The sequence below is a fragment of the Solea senegalensis genome, linkage group LG1 (genome assembly GCF_019176455.1).
Source record: "Solea senegalensis isolate Sse05_10M linkage group LG1, IFAPA_SoseM_1, whole genome shotgun sequence".
Lineage (NCBI taxonomy): Eukaryota > Metazoa > Chordata > Actinopteri > Pleuronectiformes > Soleidae > Solea > Solea senegalensis.
In genome coordinates, this window is record NC_058021.1 from 18,136,318 (window position 1) to 18,163,102 (window position 26,785).

At 40.3% G+C, this 26,785-nt stretch overlaps 1 protein-coding gene across 2 annotated transcripts in view; it reads left to right on the forward strand.

The window, feature by feature from the left end:
- The first annotated feature begins 220 nt into the window (after window positions 1-220).
- LOC122766492 (RNA-binding Raly-like protein) overlaps window positions 221-26,785 on the forward strand; it is a 50,167-nt gene continuing 23,602 nt past the window's right edge. Inside the window, exons 1-2 of one of the 2 annotated variants that reach the window (XM_044021411.1) lie at window positions 221-316; window positions 18,607-18,884. In XM_044021411.1, the coding sequence (XP_043877346.1) occupies window positions 18,629-18,884 (256 nt within the window). In that variant the 5' untranslated portion in view covers window positions 221-316; window positions 18,607-18,628. Of the gene's footprint in view, window positions 317-18,603; window positions 18,885-26,785 lie in introns of both variants that reach the window. The other variant, XM_044021402.1, reaches the window with a different exon arrangement.

Below are 26,785 nucleotides of genomic sequence, written 5' to 3' on the forward strand. Positions count from 1 at the left end.
ATTTCTGCTCTTTTTTTTTTATTATTATTATTTTATTCCCAAAAATGAATCTTAACTTTCCCACATGGATCCTCCTGAAATGAATGACATTGCTGAATCAGCTCATCTCCATTGTAACAGTGAACATCATCACCTTGGTGTGAGCCTGTGTAGAGAGACTCACAAACTCTGTCCAATCGCACGTCACATGACTCAACAACCGAGCGCGAAAGGGACGCAGCGCCTCGGTGCGTGCACACAATCCTGCACACGACCAATAAGCCAGCACCGTCGTACGCCCAGTTTCTTTTTACTTGAAACCTTTTACTCCTGCTCGGTGAGTACATCCTCCACTGCCCTATTCTTATTTTGCACATTTTTCCATCTTCTTTTTCTTCCTGCTCTTGATGTTCACACACGGGGAGAATGTTTTCTCGTTGGCTGCATGCAGCGGTTTGAATCTTGGATGCTGAGTGTTGGTTCTCCGGCAGACATCCTCTGAGAGAGACATCCGTATGTGCTTGCGGACGCGCTGGATATTTTTTCCCTCCCTCTTCTTCTCTCTCTCTCTTCCTCTTCTTCTCTTCCAGAAGAGGCAGATTCTTCTGATCTTTTGCTTCTTTTCTGGCTTCTTTTTCTTGCTATCGTGGCTTTGTTCTGGTGTGATTTTGATTTTGGTTCGGGTGCTTTTCTTTGATCTTGCAGTGTTTCTCTGGTGTTGGAGGCATGTTCGCAAAGATAACTCTTTTGATTTTACTCTCTGAGGATTTTGCTTTTCTAATAGGTGAGAAATGTTACTTTTTCTTTACACTTCCTTAAGGAGGGAAACTCTCACTTTTTCCAAAAGATGTTACATTTTTAACTGGAAAATTTGAATTCTTCTTTTGTTTTTGTTTTTTGTAGTTGATTTTTCCCAGATGATGAATTTCTTGAAATCCCAAAGAAACAAAACACAGTTTTCTTTGAAAATGAAAAGTGACTCTAAAGGTCACAGGTTGCAGGTATTGACCCGCCACGCAGTGATCACAATTTTTTACAATTTCACTCATCTTCCATGATCACTGCTGTGCAAAACAATATAATATAGACTCCTGCCAGCTGAACCAGACACAGCTGTGCACCTCTCTCTCTCTCTCTCTCTCTCTCTCTCTCTCTCTCTGCACATGCACAAACCTCATTACACTGGCGATTGATAACTGGCAGACACAGTCAGGACACCACACGGAGAAGGTTGGAAAGTCACATTGATGTGGACGTAAACTGCAAATTGTGCAGTTTATCATGCAAAAAAAAAAAAAAATGCAAATACATACATCTAATTCCAAAGCTACTCTAATCAAAATGAAAAAAAAGACCACTGTGGTCAGATTTAGTCTAAAAAAAAAGAAGAAGTAATATTACACATATTTCCATAATAATATCCAGGTAAGAGCTTGATAGTGAGACTTTCTATAAACGACTGTCAATCACAACTATAGTCAATAATAATCAATTACTAAATTAAATCAGCAACTATTTTGATAATGGATGAATTGGTTTGAGTAGCCATGGTTCTCAAGCTGTGGTACATGTACCACCCTTGGTACGTGAGCTTCCTCTGGTATGTGATGAGATTTTGTTTTTTTAACCAGAGTGCTTAGACAATGAAACAAACAAAATAGAGTAGATTAAATAATAATAATTTATCTTTCCCTCTGCCTTATCCTAATTCCAGTACACCAGTGTGTGAAGTATATGTGAGGAAGAGGTGGAGGATGATGAGAAAGCAAATGATCTTATTGGGAATAAATCTGCCTCCTGTTAAAAGTCGACCTGTTTACACCACTGTGTTTTAAATGTTGGTGATAATGTTTGTTACTTTGAGAGCTCGATATTTTCTTGATAGGTGGTAACTTTATTTTAAAAAAAACATTTGAGAAACCACTGCGTTAAAACAAGCTCTTCTGATTTTCCCAGCTTCTTCAATGTGAATATGTTCTTCTGCTCCATATCACAAAGAAATCATTTAAACTGAACCATTTTAGTTTGGGGGACAAAGATGACCAAACAACCAAACAACTAATTCTTCATACGCACTTCCGTTTGTTATTACTAGCATTGGCTTTAAAATGTATTATCGTCCCCAGATTTGACAAATGACTTAAACAGGAGGCAGAATAAGCTGCTACCTCCTTGACTTCCATGCTGGTGCCCTCTATATAACTTTTTTATTTTGCACGGAGCTACAAGGTTGGACTGGTGACCTGTTCAGGGTGTGACCCCGCCTTTTGCCCTATGTCAGCTGGGATCGGCACCAGTGCCCGCCCCCCGCGACCCCTCATGTACGGTGGCCAACAGGGGCAAACGCACTGGAACGACCCAAAACACATGCAGGAGGAGACTTGAGCTGCAGATTCACAAACGCTGCAGATACAAAAACACAAATGGAAACAAAAACACAAGCAGAAACAAACACAGCATATTCTAAAACTAGCCGACGCTCGTTTCTCTGTAGTCAAATGCTGACGCTGAATTTTAACGTCTGAATTACAAGGGATTTATGGTAAAAAAACCTGCAGTCAAGCTGATTTTTAAGGACATCGATATCCGGTTTTCAAAATAAAACCCTCAGATCACTGAGTCCTATTAATCTGACATAAGCGTCTGTCCAAAGTACTGTATACAGTAATATTTCATAGTGTACTGCAAACTATAGTTGTAATAATAATAATACATCGTATTTTACTGTACAATGTTTGAAAAAACATTCAATTTAAAAGTCATATTCGCTCTCTTAATACGAAATTATTATCAACTTTGAGATTTAATAAAAGCATACTTTGCTACGCCCAGAGCGAGCTACTGCCAAATTGAAACACTGATCATAAAAACTGCGTTGTTACAGGAGGATAAACTCTTAATAAAGTAAGAATCACGGCTGGTCGTAGAGCTGCACGGAAACGAGCGCTCCCACTTCCGTTTTGGATTACGTTGGTGTTTTCGTTTCTGCCGTGTGTCTTTGTTTTGGTTTGTGTTTGTGAATCTGCAGCTCCTTTCTCCTCCTGCATGTGTTTCGGGTCGCTGCAGTGCGTTTGCCACCGTCGGCCACTGTGCTCATATGGAGGATGAAGTGGTGGAAGATGGATGGATTTATTTTTCACAAAATACTGTATTCATTTCAGTACAGAAGAAACTAAATGACCTCTGCAGTTGGGCCCAGGAAAAAAGTTTATATGTACATATATATCTATTGTCTAATTCTTTATCCTCCACATGAGGGTCATGGATCAGTATCTATCTGTATCTGTATCAATATCTATTAACAAGCTAGGTGATTACTACAGAAAGAAGACGGCGTTACATAAAATGACATTCCCATACAAAACGGAAACCCCAGTGGCATCATGTTGCTGCTGCACTGCAATGTGAAATGCTGCAGAATTGTTTCTTAAACTTTTGTAAGACAATCCTCCTCTCAGTCATCCTCAAAAGTGGTTTGACAGTCCTTCCAGCAGCCTTCAGACTCTGCAGGTCAGGGAACAGGTGAGGGAAGCCGAGCATGAAATGTGCTGCTTTACTCAAACAATACTTATCTCTCACCGGGGATGAGGCGGAGAGGAGGGGCGGTGGGGGCTCTGGAAGCACCAGCCTATACATGCACATGCACAGAATCACTATGAGCCCAGTGAGGAGAAAGAAGGAATAAAGTTTAGCCAGGCATTTCTGGACCGGTCGGTAATCTGTCTGTGTCCAGCGGCTCCTGCTCCCCCTGGGTTTGGATGATCGTTGACCCTTAGCAGGTGTATGATGTGCTCTGCCTCCAAGCCACGCACCACAGAGTCCAACTTCTGTGAGATACAGATGAAAAACATTTAAGAGCTGCTCCAGCTTTCAGATGATAGGTCAAAAAACAGATTAGAGGAGCTGCTGCTTCTTCTCTTCTTTTTTTTTTTTGTTGCACGATATGGCCAACACTGTTATCAGTTGTTATTTCTAATTACCACAACTGAAGTCATAGATGAACAGACCTCACAGAGTCGTTTTGCTCTTGAGTGAAGGAGCGATTTAAACATTTTATTGACAAAAAATAAATATTCCACACATCAAGGCTAAAACAAACAAAGTAATTACATGTGTTATAACTTATATGATTTAACATTTTTTTCATGTATACTGAAGCTAGGGCGAAGTCTGTACATACTCGATAATTATCATGTTAAATGTCAGACATTTAAAGAGAAACAGGTAAAAGGTAAGACTGTGCATAAACATGGCACAGCGCCTGTAAACTGAGCCTATCTTGATATTGAAGAAAAGTATGTCGCTATATATCCTGTTATTGAATTATTGCCCAGTCTTAATTGAAACTCATGATTGAATAAAGTTATTGAACTGCAGCCCTACCTGCATGTGAAAGACAACCAAGGACAGAAACAGAAGAGCGAGTCAGACAGATGTAAAGAAAAGGCAACAACGTGGTTGTTTACCGCGTCAGAAAACTCCAGTAACAATACGTGTGTGTTATCCAGTTCACCAAAATATCGTTCCGTGTTCCATTATGTATGTGGCAATACCCACTGCTTCCTATTAGACCGCTTGTCCTTGGATTTGTACGCCTGAATTAATTGTACTCAACACATTCTTTTCCCAAAAACACAATCTGTTTCTGCAGCCATCGGAAAGCGGTAGTTTTTATTTATTTATTTTTTTTTATAAACAGCTGTATATGCATGCACCTGATGCTCAGCTGTGTTGTGAGCTGTGCCATTAACCTAGCGGCACCAGTTTCTCAGAACCACGGCCAGCTCCTTTTATACTCCATTCAAAGAGATGGTGTTTGTTTTCAGAACCATGGACAGCTGCCAGCACTTTATTACTCTGGCAGCTGGAGCGAGATGATTCCTGCCTGAAAGTCTGGAGTGTCTCTCCTCACTAACCCCTGCCCTCTCCTTCACACACGTCTTATTCTGACCTATTTCAAGCTCTGCAAGCCACATTCAGAAGCCTGAAAGAGAGACTTCTACCGACCGATAAGAAACACACTGATAACACTTTTACCAAACAGACTCTTTTATGCTTTATAAATGACGGAAAAACTTAAATTAACCTCTTCTTTCAACTGCGGCATGGCTTCTATAGGGAGGAGGTTCATAGGACATAGATGTTATTTTTTGCTCTTTAATTTAATTATCTCCTCTTTGGCACAGCCACAAAGAAGTCGGATGCTATAAATGTACACATTTATATCATTTATTGTCTAAAATATTGCACTATATTGTTCTTGTATTGTGTTCCTGTAGTTAAATGGCTCACTTTAAAAAGCCAATGCAGAATTGATACCTGACAAAACCAAATAATACCTTCTCTGACAGCATAGTTAGTGGCTAGTATTGTTATTATTAGAATTAGAAGGAGAAAGAATGTAATGTTATTGTACAAGATAAGAATTATGAATCTGAAAAACAGTACAATTAATGTTTTTTTTTCTTTTACGTGATTCATTTGACATTCTTCAAGCCAGACATGACTGTTGCCTTATACTGTTATTCTGAAGATTTACCTCTAAATGTATCTTATCGTCTAGTTTTGTACTGAATATCATTATACTATGTTGGTTTATTATAGAACCATAAAGTGCTTTTGAAGTATTAGAGAAAGCCAATGGCTCATCAAGGAAAAACCGGCCTCTGGCTCTGGTCCCATGGTGGATGTTTATTTTCCATTCAGTTTGTTCTTTACTGCTTTTAACATAGTTCTTATTCATCTCACTGTCAGCGTGCACACAAAATATGTTTGTTATTCCGTTTGCAATGAAGGGAAAACAACATTTGCAATGTTTAATTGCAGACCGGCACCAATTTTGTCCACAGAAGACACTCCTGAAATTAAATGATGTCAACATGAGCTCATTGTGTGGAAACTCTGTGTCATCAGTGTTTTTAAGTGATTTCATTAAACCAGGAGATTGTGACGTTGGTCGTCCACACATTTCCAAACCTTTCACACTCACTGTCTCAGTATGAGCGATCAGTTTAGAGGCTGCTGGTACCATAAAACACAAACACACTGGCCGTTTTATTAGGTAAACTTGATGACACTACACATATTTAACCCTTAGTGCTCATACGGAATGGATCTGTTTATAGGTCACATATTCAAGCTTTAAAAAATGCATTTGTTGAGTCAAAGTTATGATTCATTTTATAGCACATTTGTAGTCGTGATATAACATAGCAATAATTGTGAGGAAGTCACAAAATTAGACCGCTTTTTCTTTTCTTTTCTTTTTGTTCATAAAAATGAGCCAAGTGAACTTTGAACTGTGACATATTTCCAAATTTCACAAATTCAATCCAATTTATAACATTTCTAGTGCTTTATTTGCTCAGTTGTGTTTATATTTGAGGATATAAGACACTCTATATTGCACATTCCTATAGCCTCTGTATATGCTTTATGTTTTAACATAGTAATGGAAAAAAGTAGCCAAAATGCTCTGTGTCATTGGATATTTTATTTCTAATATTTATAGTTGTTGCCAGTAGGTCACATGGCTCATGATGACAGCCATTGTATTTATATCCTATGCATTGCGTACTTTGTATGTGTTTTTGTGTATCTGTGCATGTGTGTGGTGAGACTCCTGTTGCCAGCAAAATTGCCCCTTGGGGACAATAAAGATTTTACAATCCAAAACTGCCGATAAGAAGAGTGGCATCTGGTTTGGTCATCGTCTCCTACTGTAGGTCATTTATGTCAAGGTTTTTCGTGCTGTGTGTAGGTTTGCAAAACTCCCAATACATTTCCAGAAACTTTCCATGGGAAGTTTAGTTTGGGAATTTTTGGTAACATTCCACATTGGAAATGTTATGGACATTTATGAGAATTGATGTGTTTCCACCGACTGCCGGACCCTGATTGGTCAAAGTGCCGCCACTGGAAGAGACGTCCGACACAAGAATGAAAGCCACACAATGCTGAACTGTAGATCAGTTAAAAAAGACTTAACATGATTCAGTTACACTGTCATAATCAGACATGTATGCAAACTGGTATTTGAGGTAGCTAGCACCATGCTAAGCTAGCCTCTTAAATGAAATTGTGCTATCTAGCTTACATTTAACATATCTGATTTACCAGCCAGCTAGCTACTGTAATACAGTACATTTTTGATTTAATAGTTGGTAGTCAAACTTTAACACCGCATATCAAATATCTGCCTCATAATAGCTTCAAAAACATGTAAAATGTATTTCTCAAACCTTGAAATGATGATGTTCTCAAACATCTTGTTTCATCCACAAACTAAACATGATTCAGTATTAACTTCTTTGTTATGTAAAGCAAAGACACCAGAAAATATTCAAATTTAAGGTGCGGAAAAATCAGAATACATTTTATTTCTTAAAGAAAACAAGCCCCACTCAAAACGATATTTTGATATTCAAAATAGTTGACGTATTATAATAGTGTTTGGGCTCAAAATGTGTAGTTTCAATAGTTCATTCTCTTCTTTGATGGAGGAATGTAATGTAGTGTAATGTAGGTATATTAGAGCAAGCTTGTGCTACAATATATTATTTACCAACTATATTTAAAAAAGCTGTGCGTTCAAAAACGTTCTTAGTGGTAAGGAATAGTTATTATTTCAAAGTAGTCTGACCTACGGCATCAATAAGTCTTTTATTTGCTGAGAGAACTGGTGCTTTTTTGGACGGTTGTCTTTAAACCCCAGAGATCATCTGTGTCTGAAATACTCAGCAACAACCCTGCCATGGTCAAAGTCACTTAAATCATCTTTCCTCCACATTCTGATGCTCAGTTCAACGGGTGTGCCTAATAAAGTGGCCAGAGAGTATAGTTTTGTCATCAGCTAATTACTCACAGTTCTAGTGACCCAGTTACTTTAGCCCAGTGGAGCTGCAGCTATATTTAACAATCACACAATAGGGGAATTAAGGAAATGGGGAGAAAAATGTCCATGCCAAGTGAGAGAGGAGAGAATGGCATATGTTGACATGCCCTGGAGCGGGACTGTGGATTCCCTTGCTGCAGCAGCAGGTGGAGTCTTTTTCTCCTGCGTCTCTCTTTAAATATGCACGGTGATGGAGGAGTCATCCTTTGTTTGACTGAGAATGGGAGAGAACAAAAACTTTCAGAAGCATTAACAGAGTAACAGTGTGATACACGGTGATGCAACGAAGATTTTATGAAACAAAATAGAAGGTTTTGTGAAAGAAAAAAAAAAGAGAAAAATCTGGATCCCTGTGGGATTAAGGAAGTGGAATTTCTTTTTGCCTTTAAAGTCACTGAAAAGTTCGTGTGTTTGCCACTTTACAGAAACTAAACAGCCTGCAATGTAACACGCTGACCTCAAACATCGGCTTTGTTTCATGTCGTAAACACATTCACACGTGTCATGATTTCAGAGATAATCAGCTCTGTTTTTATTTTAACACACTGGATAAAATCTCTGGTGAGGATCTGGTTTCATCCCGGCTCACAGCACAGGTCACACTCAGCTTTTATCGTGCTGTTGTCACCACTGGTCGAGGCTATAGGTTGCTTAAATCAGATTATGGGACAATTCATTGGTTGTCTGCCCTCGGCCTCAGAAGGCGTCCATAAATTTACGTATGGGAGATAAAGCTGATGGCAGCTTGAGTGTATTTCTTTACAGGAGCTCTGTGTCGTCATGTCGCTGCAGGCTCTCACACAGTGAAGCGTCGCTTCACAGCTCAAAAGAAATCTGTTCATTCAAGGTGGGAAATATATGTAAATAAAAGGAAATATAAAAGCATAGAGCCACAGTATAAATTTATAACCTACCTACCGCTTGATGTATGTCTGAATTTCCAATCCTTGCATTTCTGGTCTGAGGCCAGGGTTTATTCTCCTTGAGGATGATTGACATTACAAATGCCTTTGTCAAGCTTCTTTTCTTCTCCTCTTTCCTCTTTTTTTTTTTTTTTTATTTCTGCCTCTCTGCCTCTATATCTCTGCCTTTCTCCTTTTGTTGCTGCCAGCCCCCATCTCTCCTTCTCCTATTCAAACTCAAGACAAGTATTATCCGAGAGGTAATGGGGAGCTGGAGCAGAGGAAAAAATAAGAATGGTGCTTGACAGTCATACTTCCTTGTTAAGCTCCACAGCAAAGCATTTTATATGAGAAATTCCAAGTGCATAGTAAACAGGGCACAGAAACTGCAAGGCAAGTTGCTCATTACATGTGGGCAATAACAGGCTGTTCTCTATCTTCCCTGCACCGTTGGCCCGTATTTACTGTGCTGTCCTGCAGGAGAGATTAGATTCCACTGGGCTCCTCTGGGCCCGGAGCAAAATGGCCCAGCGTGGACCTCTATTCATTAAGGCTTTAATTGTTAATTGAGGTCTTTGAATGATTCAGCAATAGCTGCTGCTGTGGAGGCATTAGCTGAGTAATTTATGGCTGCAAGGGAGTCGGAGGGTAAAAATGAACGGGGGCAAGGAAGCTTTATTAAAAAGGACGTCGGTGCCCACACAGCATTCTTATTATACTACCTCCCAATTTTAAAAATTGCCCAGTGCTCATCTTCTATTATGACACGATTCTTCTTTGTTAGATCCATTATGTTCTGTGATTAAATATCATTAAGTCATAATTCAATTGCGCTGCCCTCTGCGCCTGCAGTTTTAATTGAATACTTTTAGATTTGGAATATCATTTTGACTTTTCTGAAGCTCTAAATGATGTTTATTTCTTTGGCCCACACTGACAGTTAGATTGAAAATGTATCATGGTCAGGTTACTTCACATAATGACATATACAGTACACGTCACCCAGTTAGCACAGATTTGTTCTGTCTTTTTTTATAAATACTCACAGCTGGATGACATCTTGTGTTGTCATTCCAAAGAAACGGTCTCTCTGAGAGTAGGAGTAGTTAAGGTTGAAAACCCTTTAGTTATAGGTAAGAGTGTCTGTGTCCTCACCTCCGGTTTCTCCAGAAGATTTTTCTTTTTCTTCTGTCCTGTTTGGACTCTTTGTTGTTGTTCTCTCTGTTTTCTTTAACCCCAGGTTTTTAGTTCTTTGTGTGTGGTTTGCCTTGTTTCCTGTTTTATTGTGGAGTTCTTTTCTTGTTTGTACCTTGTCAAGTTTTACTTCCTGTCCTGCCTTTTCCTTTTTGATTGCCTGCCCCACTTTAATGTGTTTCACCTGTGTTTAATTATCACTGCCTCCCGAGTATATTTAGTCTCTGCTCTCCTCAGTTCTGTGCTGCTGCCATGTTGTTTCCTTGTGCTCTGGTCACTGTTCCTGTATTTCTGCTCCCTGTGTCTAAAGGTATGCCTTCCCTTCCTCGTTTGTTTTAGATTTATTAAAGACTGTTTTCTTCACTCTTTTTCTTCATGTGGAGCATGTAGAAACAAAGTAAAAGAAAATGTTTGACCTTATTATAAGTCTACACGCTCTCCAGGCCACCAACCCAGGTTCAAGTTAAAGATTCCAGTTGATGTCTTGTTTCAAATGATGTGTTTGACTCCATGAGGCCAAAATATGCCTTTAATATTCCAGAAGAGAATCTTGGTTATCTTTATAAAAGCTATAATATGCTACACGCTAAATAATACACACTCTATTTCTTGGGATTTTGACAATAACAATAAGTACTCTATATCTTTTTAAAGTTGAATTTGTTTATTCCTTTAATTGTTGCTTGCAGATTCTATCAATGGACACAGTGTTTCAGGAAAACAATTCTCTAAACTTTCAAGTCAAAGTTAAAAGATTTCTGCAGAGTAGCAACGGGGAACTCTAAGTAAACTGTCGGAAGGAAAATTGTGCAGCAAACAAGCAAAGAGCAAATAATAAAACTATTTCAAAGACTTAGTTGTGGGTGCTGGTGTCTCCATGTTTTGCTCCCTAATTAGCATAACCACACGTGTGGCAGAGAGGATGCCCGCGAGAGGTCATGTGATCACGTAAGCCCTCTCGTGGTCATGTGACACTGAATCCTGCTCAGAGCTGCAGCGAGGTGGGTGTCTGCTGCACACGTTCAGAGTTTCATTGGCTTTTGCAAAGTTATTTAAAAGTCAGTGACAATTTGTATATCTTTAAAGCAACAACAATGACATATCTTGCTCACCTCTACCACACACTCTGGTTTTCTCCTTTAACGATGCTGCTCGGGCGGATGCTTTGCTTTTGTACTGAGCCATCATTGCAGCTCTAGCCATTTCCAGTTAAGTTTACTAATTTAAAGTGTCAACAACCTCTTCTGCAGCTAACTCTGCCCCAATAATGCCATGAAGTGGGCTGAGGGAGGGGGAGTGGGGAGCAGGGCAGGGGGCGTGGTCTGACAGCTGTGTGAGTTTCTCAGTGAGATGAGCCTCTCAAAAGAGCTCCAGTAGCTGATGTCACACAACCAAGGTGACACCTCCGACACGCCCCCCCGGCAGGAAACGACACAGTCCATCACATAGACGGCTGTTTATGCTATGAAATGTTCTCAAAGCAAGCAGAAGAAGACAGAGCGATGGGAACCCACAAGAAACGGATTTTGTGGTCAGTGGCAGTGACTCACCTCTTACTTTTTGAAATGCACTTCATGTCCTGCCAGCCATGATTAAATAACGTAATCTGAAACTAAAGGGTGTCTGGAGCGCAAACGCGGTTCATTTCATTCAGACCACGTTTTAGTTGTCTCTCGTCCACCTTCACATCGGTCCTGATGTGAAGCCTTTGAGGCACAAGCTGCCGAAGCAGAGACGATGAATAGAAGTTAGCAAGCAAGTGATGGAATGTTGGCAGACACGATGACTTCCAGCGTGTTGGGGGTGGAGCTTTGAGGAGAGGGGGTGGGGTTTATCAGTGAGCTTGCTATTGCTATTTTTCCCCTTCCCAAGGCTTTAACTTTAACACACAGACAGGAGAGTAACCTAACCTTGTAACAAATACTAATATTACAACCTTCAAAAACTTTCCACCTTTCAGAACTTTTGGACTATTCTTCACTTGGGATTAGGGATGAGCCGCTACGATATTGAGCATTGTTATTACAGAAAATCTAGCATGGGCAACATGCTGTTGATGTTTGTGAAATGGCTGATTATATCTAGAAGCTAAATGCTAACAGCTAAGTTGTTTAGAAGAGGTCAACGTGACGAGCTGATAATGGGATTGGACATGCAGCAGGTGAATCATCTACTAAATGAATCGTCAACTGTATTGATATTTAATTGGTTTGAGTGTGGCTGAGTGACCTGAGTCCCATTGTGGACAGATGGGGGTAGGTGGTCTGGAGAGGAGGGAGGCTGAGGAGGTTTGTAAGTGTGGAGGTGGTCAGTGAGACGTGGAGGAGCTAAGTTATGGAGGGCTTTGAGTGTTAAAAGAAGGACTTTGAATTCAATGCGGAAACGGATGAGGGAGCCAGTGAAGTTGTTTCAGGACGGGGGTGATGTGTTGTTTGAGTTATGCACTGGTTGACGTTTATGGGGGGATTTGTGAGTGTATTTAAGTCATTTTACCACCTCTACCTGCACTGCAGTGCAGTTCATAAACTTAGAATGTGTCAAAATGTAGTTTCAGTCCACATTTGGCTGTCATTCAAATGAAAGAGGCAACAATTCTTAATAAAGTCCAATATTTCCTTCTCTTGTGCGGACATATTTTTCCCCCCGTGAGACTCAGTGGGAGGAACGTCAGTCTCCTGAGTCTGCAGTCGAGCTACGGAGACGCCTGCAAATTAAAGTCAGCCTGATTTCCCTCTGATGACGACAACACAGTTTAGTCGCTCTCGGATGTGCTCTGTCAACTCGCTAAAGACAAAATGCTGCAATGCAACATTCCAGCAGCAGAGCGAGAGCGAGTGTGGCCAGGATGCACCGCTCACATCCCATATGTATTCATCATGTCAGATGATGAGTTTTCATCTTTTCTCCTCCGACAGGAGCGCAGGTCACTGAGGAAAGATCGTGGGGGGAGAGGAAGTGCTAAAATGATTACTTTCACAATTTTCCTTGCTTCTTTATCTCCAGAGTATTCAGACTCTGACGTGTGAAAAGACCAAAGAGGATCCATGTAATGCACGTGGAACCTGTGTTTGGCACTGAGGTTTCCCTGAAGAGAAAACATCACTGACAGGCACTTGTGAGAAAGAGTTTTTAGAGTCAAACACAGAAAGTTTTTGCACACAGAAAATGTACCAGCGATGAGTCAAGATGCACTTACAGCTCCACTGATGCACGTAGATGTCATTTAGCGTTAATTTCTCAAGTGTAACACATGTCAAGATTAATCCAAAACCCTTTTTCTTTTTTTGGACGATCCGGGTGCTTCAGATTCAGTGTGAGCCTGTTTTCTGGCCGGGGATGTCTTCACCAGCAGTCATGCCACATTCACACATCGTTACTTCTGAAAAGGCTTTGAGGATCTTAGAAACTCATGAATATTGTAAATGTATCATCTTTGAAGTCTCTTTTTTTTCCATTTTGAATGAGGCAGAGGAATAATGTAAACTATTTTTCCCCGCGATCATTTTCACTGAAAACATATTATTGAGGGCAATTTGCAAAATAATGCTTGAGCACCGCTGGGGAGATAATAAGGTGGTTTCTGTGCTGAGAGAGACACTGAAAATGCTTGACCCCTCTTGGCTTAGCTGGCCATAGATTGCCTGAAGTCGTATTTTTGTTCCTGCTGCAGTCTGCAGTGATTTAGGGCGTCAGCTCAGAGGTTGCTGCTCTGTGAGCAGTCGATGCTGTCAGTCGCTGATAGAAGTTCGACAAATTCACAGACTTTGTAGAGAACTACAAGCCATTAGTCGAGCTAATGTCTTGTGTCCAGAAGGAAGTTTTCGACAGAAGTCAAATTCACGAACACTTAAAAAGCTATTTTCTCTTCCTATTTGGGCTGCTTTTGTTTTTTATATGTGAAACTGTACGCTCAGTTTTCAAAGGAGGCAGTTTCTTGTTTTGCTTTAACATGGAAACCACTAAACCAATATCAATATCGACGTAATGTTACTCATCAAATTATGGTCTGTAGGGAGACAGTGTTGAATAATTGTTAAAATAATTACTAGATTACTGCTCGGGATTTTAGCGGTGTACCTCAAACCAGCTCACTAATGTTGTTAATTAACTAAACTTCACTTCTATTCCACTCATGACTGTGAAAGCAATTCAGATTTCTTATGACCTAAAGTGCTGTTAAATTAGGGCTGCCAAATGATTCATATTTCCTTAATCGCAGATTTTTGATCACATTTAAAATTCTATTATTAAGTTAAAGTCTGCATTAAAAGTGCAACACAACACTCACCTGTGCTTCTTGGGTAGGAATCAAATGGCAAAGACAGTTACTTTATGACCTTGACATTGTGTTACTGTTACCTCGGCATCTTCTAAGGTCAAAGGTAACAGTAACACAATGTTTAGTGAAACAGTATTTGCACAATTATCTCCTTCAGTTGCCTTCTCCGTTTCATATGAGTGTTGCAGCATTAATAAACAGGCTTAACTGACACACACACACACACACACGCACAGTTATGTCTCAACATCTCCTCACTTTCAATTATTTTTTTTGTTTATTTCTCTCCCTGCCTAAGTGATGGATACACAGTCTTTTTCCTGAAGTCACATAATAATCAGTTTTGCTTTTTTTGTATGTGTGTATGAGTGTGGTGCGCCTTTTATTTTTGTGTATCCATTAGGAATAGTTACCAAAATAACCTTTAACCACCAGAGTAAAATGATATGGTTCGGTCTGACAGTCAGCTGAAACAACACTCCCTTGCGATAGGTGTAAATATCTCATGGAAGGCGAGGCCCGCTATCTTTTCTCATACACAGCAGGATAGCTTAGACAAACAGCCACAAACCAAGGAGGAGGAAAAAGAGCCGCCTCGTCTGTTGTGTCGCATTCGCTCACAACAGACAACAACAGTTGTGACCAACTCAACGTACTATTCTCAGTCCACACCTGATCCGGGGCTTTACAGCTCCAAACCGTACCGTACTGTAACAAAACAAACAATGTGCAATATGGGGATTAGGTCAACTGGACACTCTAAATTCACCATGAATGTGAGAGTGAATGTTTGTTTGTCTCTATATGTGGCCCAGTGATGGACTGACCAACTGTCCAGGATGTGATCTCAGCACAGTTCGCCCCGCGACCCTCTTGTGGAGGATAAAGCAGTAGTGGATGGATGGATGCTCTCCTCTCTTGCATTGGCTGTTTGGTGACCAGCAGTGTGGCTCTTATTGGTTTTTCCTTCACATCACTGACGCTTACATTAATGATGTAAGAACTTGTCCTAAAGGGAAACCAAAATGTCTTAATATACCCCAATAAACCCCTGCCTCTCCATGTTAGCAGACTGACTGGACAGAGATACAGTTATATATAAGATAGAAACATGCATATTCAAAAGTTTGAATGACCTCTTTACATTTTAGGTCCAGTTTGTTCTCTGATGCTTTAAATACAGGGTGTGGCATCATGATTGACAGCTGTGACACATGGGAGTAGACAGTCATCACTTTACACCTACACTCACTGTAAGAAACAAGTGGCCACATGTTACCGTTCCCTCAGTTTCCTGTCTTTAAAACCCGACACAGCCACTGTAACAAATGTGCTTAATGAGCAAAAGCCAAAGCCTTCATTTGACACAATACCCCATTACATGTTGCATTAAATCCATTCAACAGTGATTTTTTGAATATTCGCTCTCTTAATGGCCTCAGCAAACATTTGCCTTCAAGTGGTCCACTTTATGCACTTCACATCCATCCATCATCCATCAGTGGTGGATTCATCTGGTAATCCAGAGCCGTGAGGCTGCTGAGACACACTGAACAGAATGTGATTTGAGTGGACTGACTGGTGGCTTTTTAGTCTTCCGCTCGGTCGATTATTAAGTTAATCAACTCAGTGACGTCTTTGCCTCAGTATGGGCCAGCAGAGGTTATCTGTCGTTTTTTAGAGTAGCAGAGGAGATTTAGGATGGATGAAAATCAAGTGTATGTATTGTAGTATCTGATGTGCTGATCTACTTTGGGGGACGTTGTTTGTTGTGACGGTGTGGACCTGTGTTTTACTTTAGGCTAGATGTCATCTGGTCAGGGAACTTTTTCTTGTTCGGACCTGTCTAATAATAAGCAAACCTAGAATCCCTCAGATTTGGTGGGTTTTTGACACTGTTCTCAATGCGTCGATACACAACAGTATGTTTGTGGGTGTATGAGAGGACATATTGTGGAGCCACACGGCTAGCAGGTTACCAGGTTCGCATCACGGTTCAGGCCTTTCTGTGTGGAGTTTGCAAATTCCCGAAACATGAGTTCAATGGAAACTAAATCAGGGGTCAGCCACTGGGGGCCTGTGGGCCAAAACTGGTCTGACAGCATCAGTATATGATTTTAAAAATCTGATTTTTTTGAAATTTATTTTTGAATTATTTTCTAATCTTCAAAAAAATGACAATCTCATGCATAATTCAGAACCTTTATTCAGAAAAGAATATGAACTGATTCAAAGAGATTCTGTTGTTAAAACTTACAGTTAACAAATGTCTGTAAAATAACACATAATACATAATGTTTGGCTCAAAGAAGAAGCAATAATAATAACAACAAACAATAATTATTCACAGTACAAAAAGGGAAAATATAGTTCGTTAAAAGCATTTGTTCACATGTTATTCTCCACATCGATTTGTGGGTGTTTGTCTCTGACTGACTGAAGACATTATTTTTAAGACACTAGCAGAAAAAAACATCAGGATTCGCCTGATGAAGCTGCAATGTTTCAGTTTGATAGTCAATTGCTGATAGAAAACTTCCCCCGTCCTTTCTCTAAATTGACCGTCCCTGTTTATATGTTTGACCTCTGATGGACTGGCGACTGTGACCCCGCCTTTTATGTCAGCTGGGATCCGTGACCCTCACATGGAGAATAAAGTGGTAGAGGATGAAAGAATGAATGAGGTTCTGCACGTCTGCTCCTCCCTACAAGGCTGGACAAATGTAATCAGTTATTTTTAGAAAACACTGATACTAATTAGGTTTGGGGCCAGTTTGGCCTGTTGCCACAAGACATTCACAGATTAAAATATCACAAGCACAGTCTCTTCTCTACCTGAGCTGAATACTGTGGACATTCATTCAAAAGGCAAGATGGCTTTTAAAAGCCTTAAACATATTAGCTCAAATGTCTTTAATGGGCAGAAACGGTACAAACATCTTTTTTTTCCCACCAGCCGCTCTTTGTAGAAAACGCCGCACAAATAGAGTCATGGAAATGAAAATCACTTTGTTTAAAACATGGTCACTCGTGCATCAAATGTAAATCATCCACCTTTGCAGCAGCTTTTTAGATGGTCGGCATCTATAATTTCTGTTCCCCCAAGAAACTGCATTTGCATGCAGTGGCAGTTTCATGTGCAAGAAAGCGATGCACCACAGAATACACCAGATTTGAATTCTGATGGCATATTTGCGTTTAAACGTAACATTTTGTGAGTGCGGTTCAGAAACATCTACAGGGACCAACAAGATGCTTTTAGAGAAATGCTGTCACAATGACCCAGAGCCCCTCAATGAAACCATTCTGTGAAACTAAACTTTGATTTATTACACAGAGATTAACCCTTAGAACACAGAGCATCACAGCGCATGTTAAAACGTACAGTACATACAGAGGCTATAATAATGTGTAATATACATAGTGTCCGATATTCTTTTTTTTCAGCACAACCTAGACAATCTGATGATAAAAATATTTTTCACCAATTATATAAACACACCTGAGCAAAAAGTGCTCAGAATGTTTAAAATCGGGTGGAATTTGTGAAATGTTTGAAAAAAACAAACAAACTATGATATAGATATTTGAAGCATGGGAATATGTTCTTTACTTACATATTGCCAGAATAGCTTTGTTTATCCGGTTTAGTCAAGATAGCATTTTCATAATCATCCAAGCCATTCTTAAGCAGACATGTTAAACCTGAATTATGAATATTTTCTTGCTCTGTGACAAAACCAGCAATTTAGAGTAAAACTGCAATAACCTGTTGATGAATATATCAATCCATCAAAATGTATTACAATTAGGGGCGGGAATCACAGTGTTAGGTAACTTTCAGGTATATTTTGCCCGACCACTAATTAAAATAGCAATACATTTAATCACAGGTTCAGTCATGTGCCTTTTGTAGTAAAAAAATATTGTGTATTTGGACCAAACAAGACATTTGAATGCGTCACTTTTATTACATTTTATGGACCAAACGATCAATAGATTATCAGGAGGATCACCTGCAGATTACATGCAATCAGAAAAATCAATAATTACAGCTTTAAATGACTTGCTTTAAATAGAGATCTTCACAGCTCCCAATAAACATGACTTTTATTATCTGTTAATAATAATAATTGATTTGGTTTTGAAACACAAATCAGTGGTGGAGAAATGGACAATTGGCATTTTAGAACAAGATTACATTATTTAGATTTCTGTCTGTAGAAATACCAACATAAAAATACTAAATACAAAATAAACCTTGTAAACACTGACCTCTGATGCGAGGTCAGCGTTCACAGGGCACTGGTGCTCACGGTTGTGTGTAACCTCTAACCTCCATGACCTTCCCCCAGCAGGCAGTGCTGCACGCCCACTAGGATGACTGGGAAGACCCAGACCAGCAACGTGACAAACAAGAATGACCCGCGCTCCCTCAACTCCCGCGTCTTCATTGGCAACCTCAACACGGCAGTGGTGACCAAGGGTGACATCGAGGCCATCTTCGCCAAATACGGGAAGATCGTGGGCTGCTCGGTGCATAAGGGCTTCGCGTTCGTCCAGTACGTCAGCGAGAGGAACGCCCGGACGGCCGTGGCCGGAGAGAACACCAGAGTCATCGCCGGACAATCGCTAGGTAATGATGATCCAATGGGCGTCACATTTTCACGATGTATATAGATTACAGCTCCCAAATTGCACTAATATAGCCTTCAACATAAGAGACGAACTGGAAACCGCACTGAACCATCAGCGAAATTGTGTCGAACAAAGGGGCTGCTTTAATTTTTAAACACAAAACCCCAGGCTAACACTCTAATAAAAGAGCAGTCTGACATTGTTCCGCTGCCTTGCTTTGTTGGTAGTGCACCAACACTGAAGACAGGGGACTGTCACACTTATTGGGACACATTTTTGTAAAGCAAAAAAATCATGGTATCACATTATATAACACTGTTCATGACTATAATTCACATCATTTCCATATAAAAATTTGTTCTGGTATGTAATGACATAGTTCATGATGAATAATTACATTATAATAAGTGGTGGGCCGTATGAAATCTATCAGGGGGCTGGATGTGGCACACGGGCCCCAAGTTTGAGACCTCTGATTTAAGAGAGACCCTTCTTGGTCCTACTGGAATCAGTGAATCAATTTAAATGATATTTTATTGTATACAACTCTCTCCATTCATCCTGGTTTGGGAACAAGAGGGCACTACAGTGGGGGGTAGGGACTTAGCCAGGGAAGCCATGTGGTGCCCTAATGGCTCGGCTTTCCAGGCCTCAAAATGGTTTCAAAATGAATGTTTTGAATCAGGGATGGCGTGAACTGATATCAAATATATTAAATATAAGACTCCAAGTCGCATGTACACAACTCACTTGTGTCACACACCGTTTTAATAATGTGTGACTTTCAAAAAACACAAATATGAGACGTGACTCAAAAGAGAGACAGAAACTGAGCAAGAGCCTCATTACTGAGCCTGATAGTCACTACAGGGGCCTCATGAAACATGAAAATGTGTTGGTTAATATGTGTGGGAGCACTGTGCCTCAATCGAATGCCGGTCATTTCTGTGTGGAGATGTGAGCATGTTTTCTCCCCTGTGCACATGGGTTTTCTCCTTGAATGTAAGAGTGAATTGTCTGTGTCTGTGTCTCCATGTTGTCCCTGCGATGGACTGGCGACCTGTCCAGGACCCCACCTCTCACCCTGTGTCAGATGTAGTGACTACTCTGGAGTCAGATGTACAAATATATGAACCCAGAATAGAAGCTTATATTTCAATTTTGACCTTAATTGAGACATTTAGTTCTTTCAAAAGCTTTTAATTATGCTTAAATCAATTCCATACTGTTCAACAATACGATAGCAAGAAAAAAAAAGAACATTTATTAATATATGTTTTTTTTGGCTAATCTCTCTCTCTTTTTTATTAAAATTGAAAATTGTGTATGGTCTTACCTTTATATGTATATGTATTGTAGGTCCATGCGCCTAATCCCTCTCCAAGAATATCTCTGTCACTCAGTCGACAGGCGCACGACAGGCGCACAGCATGCAGCGACATGCGCCTGTTACCCATTGTGCACATGAGGCTCAGCACTTCATCAGTGTACATCACTGGTCAGATGGGATTAGCTCCAGCTTCCCTGTGATCCTCATGTGGAAGATAAAACGGTAGACAAATAAATGAATGACTGTCTTGCCCAGGAAAAAAATGAGTAAAGGATAAAATACCAAAAAGTAAAGAGGTCTCCACCTGGAGCACATCAAACATTGAAGTAACCATCCATCCATCCATACTGCTCAACTTGCTTACTGCTTTGAGCATGGAGTAAATGATCTGAATAGCATTTTATTATCAACAACTGGCACAACAAATATTGTGCCAGTTTATACAATGATAATAAAATGCTATAGAGGTACATTTGCACAAAAGTATATATTTCTTTTAAACTGTAACGCGGTCATTTCATTTAGAACAGTATTGATCCGCAGCATTTCCTGAAAACCTCATTACAGAACAAACACATAAAATTTACTGCAAAAGCAATAACAATAACAAAAACAAAACAAGAAGAATACCCATAAAAAGCAAGACACGAGGCATCCAACAGGGATCAATATTGACGGTAAAGGCAAGTCTATATGATATGGACTTTTAAGGTTGGAGACATGATACCCGTTTTGTCAGTCAGACACTGTGGAACATGATATATCAAGTTCTTACAGAATTGCTGAACTCTCACTTTTAATCGATAGAGACCTCAAGTCTCCTTCTCCCTCCTGCAGTTCATGGTCAGCGGTTCTGTGGCATATTATCTTGTTGGCTGTCTCAAATGTGATCAGTGGAAAACAATTCTGAAATGTCGAGGTGTAGCCACTGTGAAGATGGCGAGATTGTAAGTAAAACACAGTGATGCTGTCGCCGTAAGGACACGAGGCGAGCGTCGACATAAAGATAAGACCAAAACGATGTGGAGAGGAAAAAAGCAGACGGACAGCATTATGGAGGAAACGGCTCAGTCCTCATGGGCATTCAGTGATCCCTGTAAATCTTCCATATATTACTTATTGATTAAATCACAGCCTCCTCCATGGAAAATAAAAGTCCTCCTCAAGCATCGCTCTCTCATTAAATATGAAGAAGTGCGCCGCAGGGTCAAATAATTCCACCCTGCACTTGCCCAATTTTGTGCATTTTTGGCTTTTCTGGAATTTTAAGGGTGGCTTAAATCCATAATGTGCTATAGAATTACTGTGATTTCATTACTGCGGAAAGTTATGACACATACTGTGAGTCTTTTGTGACAGACGTGACAGGCCAGAGCCGCCAGGTGTTATTTCTCTCAGTAACGATCTCCTTGCAGAATTAATTGGAGAGACCTTGGAGAACCTGGCGACATTAGTTCAAAAAGACAAAACACATACATGTAAATAGCCAGACAGAAGCTGAAACTACAAGGACCATTGTTTGCATTTCAAGTGTGCCAACTTTACAGTTCTCCTCCAAACAAAGAGGTTAAAATATCTGAGTGATGTGTTGGCGTCAAGCGAGGAGGAGAGGAGAGGAGGAGAGGAGGAGGAGGGTGAACCTAAAATAACCTCACGCTGTAAAACTCAGTCACAAGCACACAAGTGTTTTAGGGTCTTTGTTTCCAACCCAGTGGGATGTCTGACTACTTGTCTTATTTCCTCTGTAAGACATGTCGACCTTACTTCCAGTATTTATCAGTATTTACTTACATTACTTCAGTGTTGTCATATGCAACTGTAACAACTACCAACACGTTGCAGTACATCTTTAAGGGAAAACCATGACATTCTGTGAAATTAGCGTAGAAAACCTAGACCTGCATTCCCTTCCTGCTTCCAGTCACTTTTACGCTAAGCTAAGCTAGGCTAACTACATTCTCTGCTCTAGTTCTGTATTTTCATCTCAAACCTGTTTGTTATCCTGGAAATGGCATTCTTGATATTGAATTAATGAACGTTTGGTTGGATTCAGTCTCTTTACCCAGATGTGATGTAAGCATTGTTAGCGTGGGGATACCTGCTAACAGGACTGTACAATTAGCTTTTTCATGCCACAACATGCACTATATAGTCAAATGTATTTGGCCACACCCCTAAGTAAGTGTTTCCCACTTTTTACCCACACACATCAGGTGTGATGGAGCAGGGTAACATCTGCAACATGCAGGGGAGGAGGTCTTCAAGGACCTGTATTGAATTATAGTTTTTTGGTTCGTAGTTTTCCTTTACCTTGTTAAACAGTTTTGTGTCTTCTGCCTTCTTCAGAACTGTGATCTTAAGGTAAAGGAAAAGTTCAATCAGTAGACAGAATAAATTTTTAGTACTGTCAAGCGATTAAAAAAACTTAATTAATTAATTAATTAATTAATCTAATTATCTCACCTGAAAATGACTTAGAAAAACCATCAACTTGAGGTATTTTTATTTAGATTCATTATTACATTATTGTGGCAGATCAAAGATTGACATGTAACAAAAAAAGTGGCTTTAGTCACTTATTATTTGAACAAACTTGAACAGATGCAGCCATTTACATTCTGCTGTGTTCTTTTGTCAAACTCCAAATAATTAGAAAACACAAATGAAAAGTAAAACATCAGGTCCATATAAAGTAGCCTGTCGGTCGCAGACCTGCTCATACGCGGGGCGTTCTCCTCCAGTTTAGTTTGACGAAGAGCTTTGCTATGGCTCGCCAAATTGCTAACGTCTTCGCTGCTAACGATAGCTGTGGCTGCACTCGCGGCTGGTTGCTTTGCATTGACGTGGTAGGCTAAACTTGAGCGGTGGTAAGCTAACTCCTTCTTATCACTTTACCTGTATTTGTTTTTGAAATATACAATAAATGTCCCGTTCATTTGGCCGAGAACTCTCACATACTCCTCCATTTCTATGTCTCCTCTCTGTAATCACTCGCTCCAAACACAATGACAGCCAATGTCCACTTCAGGGTGCGACTGACCATTGTTTTCCAAGCACAAGGAGCCCAACACAAAAACGCATTTTCTAAAAAAGCAACTTGTATGCAGAAACAGTAAAGTTAGAGATTAAAAATTAGATTATTGTGCTAAATATGACTGGTAATGAATTAATCACAATTAACGCGATAATATGAATTTTCACAACATATAGAGTTGAATTATCTCTTGTGAAGGACAGACTTATCGCTTCAGACATTTTGAACAATACTATTATTGCTTACTTTGTGGCAACAGTTAGAGGAAGACCCTTTTCTATTCCAACAGGATTGTGCCCCGGTGCACAAAGAAAGGCATGCACTATAAAGACATGGTTTGACGACTTTGGTGACCTCAACCCCATTGAGCACCTTTGGGATGAACTGGAACAGACATTGTGAGCCTGGCCTTCTCGTCCATCATCAGTGCCTGACCTCATAAAAGCTCTACAGAATGAATTGGCACAAATTCCCACGTGGCGTTTTTCCATTATACAGTTCTAGCGGCAATCGACTCTACTCAACTCTATCAGGCACGTCATTTTCCATTACTTCATAGAACCTCCTCAACGTGGGGTTGTCCTAGCACGGCTGCATAAAACTGCTGTGATGTCGTTTTGTATGCGACACAAACCACAAACTAGTTATAAGCAAAGCAGCCCTTTTTGGTATGCTGAATCATTAGAAACAGTTAATAAACTCCTGCATGACCGGAGAGCAGCAGACTCCGTCTGACACAGTCACTGAACTAAAATTCAGTGGAACGAGTTGTGATTTGAAATTTTAGAAATGTCTAAATGTTGGAGTCTTTTTAACTGATCTACAGTTTGACATTGTTCGGTTTGATTCCTGTGTCGGACGTCAGGCTCATGACTATTCTAATGACGACACTCTCTGACCAATCAGTGGCCGGCAGTCTGTTGACGTCACATTTTGACGTCAGAGCAGCTACTAAGAAAATGATGGAAAAGCAAGAAGCTAGAAAAAGTGAGTCGAGCCGAGTCGAGCCAAGCTGTGCTAAAACTTTATAATGGAAAACTGCCAAGAGACATACAGTCTTGTAGAACATCTTCCAAGAAGTGTATTCACTACTGGTGTGTAATAAAGATGGGTTAAATGCAGAGCACAAATTCACTATCACTATTTGGCACATGGGCAAAAAAAGACAAATTCTAAGTATTCTATTTATTCTATTCTAAGTATAGTTGTTGTATGCTTTAAAATACAACTGATTTGGTTAGAAAGGCCTTTTATATTGTGCTGAGGCAGCCATCTTGTGCTGCTATGTTTCTACAGCAGCCTGAAAGGACAAACCAGCCAGAGCTTGTGGTTTTACAAAAACTAAGAAGACTAATGGCGGTAATGGTGAAACAGTTCTAGCATGGCTCGGCTTGGCTCGACTCTACTCGTGTTTTATTTTTTGCTTTTCCATTAGTGATAGTGCCTGGTACCTGGAGCTTTTTTTAGTACCTGCTCTGACGAGGTTCTAAGTGAGTTGAGCTGATACTAAAATGTGAAACGGGACGTCTGACACAAGAATCAAACTGAGCAATGGCTGTACACAAACTACAAAAACTGTAGATCTGTTAAAATGACTTAAAACGTCAGAAACACGCAAACAATATTTTATGTAGCCGTGCTATGGCGACCCCACCGCCGCTGAGGAGGTGCTATGAGGTAATGGAAAATGACGTCCCTGATACCAAACTGAGTAGAGGCAAGTCGAGTAGAGCCGAGTAGTGCTAGAACTGTTTAATGAAAAAGCGCCATAACATCCTTTCTGGTAACCAAAGGCCACCGTAGTTCCCTTACATGAGGGGTGAGCGGAGTTCCTTCCATTCGTTCCTGCAGTGTCACCATTAGATGTCCGTATTTGTGGCACGCTGGACCTCTAAAGCAGCTCTTCGTTGTTATGTACACTGATAAACTCACAACACAGTTATATTTCCAATGAAAAGCAGCGAGGCTTACTCAGTGGTCTGTGTGTGTGTGTGTATTCATGCATGCATGTGTGTGTTTCCCTGGCGAGAGAGAGAGGGAGAGAGAGGAAATTCAATGAGCTGAGAAGATCACAGCTCAACAACCGAAACAACTAAACAAAGGCAGTGAAACAGAAACCAGAATGAGATCTTCCTTTGCATAATGTTTGCATACGGTGGCTCCGCTGAATGCTCTTCATCATGTCCATGTAAACACTGAGAGTCTCATGGACACACACGCAGGCACGGTAAATTCAAGATATTAACAATGCACCGTAAGTGTCAGAGGTGTAGAGCTGGTGCCTAAAGTAATGTCTCTGCTTTGGAAAATAATCTTTTAGGTTCGTATTCAGCGGAAATTTAACCCCCAACCCCCTTATCTTTTAAACATGAACTCTATATTTGATTAAACTCCGCAGCTACACTGCCCAGAGGTGTGAGCAGCCCGCACACAATGTGAATTTTCGATATTTCCTTGGACCCCGTTTACTCTTTTATTTAATTACTCACAGTGAAAGGGGACGTAAAGGACAACCGTGCAAAGGCATAACATGTGACAGGCGGGGGGGTCACGGGGTCAGCTTTAAACCTGTAATGTCTTGAGTACACAGCGAAGCTGCTTGTTCCACGCTTGAGTGGCTTTAATAGCTGTGACACACTGGAGCTGCGGCGATTGCTTGACTCAGTTTAATTCCTCTGAACATGACTGGCACGTCCATACAGTGATTGTAAGTAGTTCACTGCAAATACGAGTGACGTTCAATCATGCTGGAGGTTGACCTTTGACAACAGCTACTTAGATCCTGATGAAGATGTCGGCTGGTGGCGGAGGGGAAACAGGGAAGATTTAATCTTTGTTTCCCCCACACGCTCCCCACTTTTGTGTCTAATATGTTCGACAGAGGTTTATTGATATTCTTTTTTTTTTAAGTTGGTGCTTTGTGTAATCATGTCTGCTTTGCATCCATCATCAGTTTTGTGTGTGTATGTGTAGTTGCTCTCACGTGTGATTGCTGTCTGGTCTGGTCTTTGAGCGCCTCTCTGTGGTGGAAATACGTACTGCAGAGTGTTCTTTTCAAGGTGAATGAAGCTTTCTCTTTTATATAACAGTTAACCATTTGTTTGCTGATCACATAGAACCGTATCTCAGACAGATTCACCTTGTTTTATTTCAACAGCACACTGACAAAATGTGGGAAAGAAAGACAATTTGAAGTTTACTGTTGGGATATTAAATAAACACAGAAACACATGTGATTGATTAACTTATCGAGTAGGTTGGAGGCTTTGTCTTCATGCAGATGTGTTCCTGTGCATGTGAATGAATGAATATGATAGATAATCTCTGCATGAATATGTAAATGAATGCGTGAATGGTAGCTTTGAGAAGTTATTAGGACTAGAAAAAGAAGCTGCATATTATTATTATCATTATTATTATTATTATTATTACGTATGTAAACGGGAACTAGGGCCACACGGTTGGTGCAGTGGTTAGCACTCTTGCAAGAAGACCTGGGTTTGAGCCCTGGTTGGAACGACAAGGGTCTTTCTGC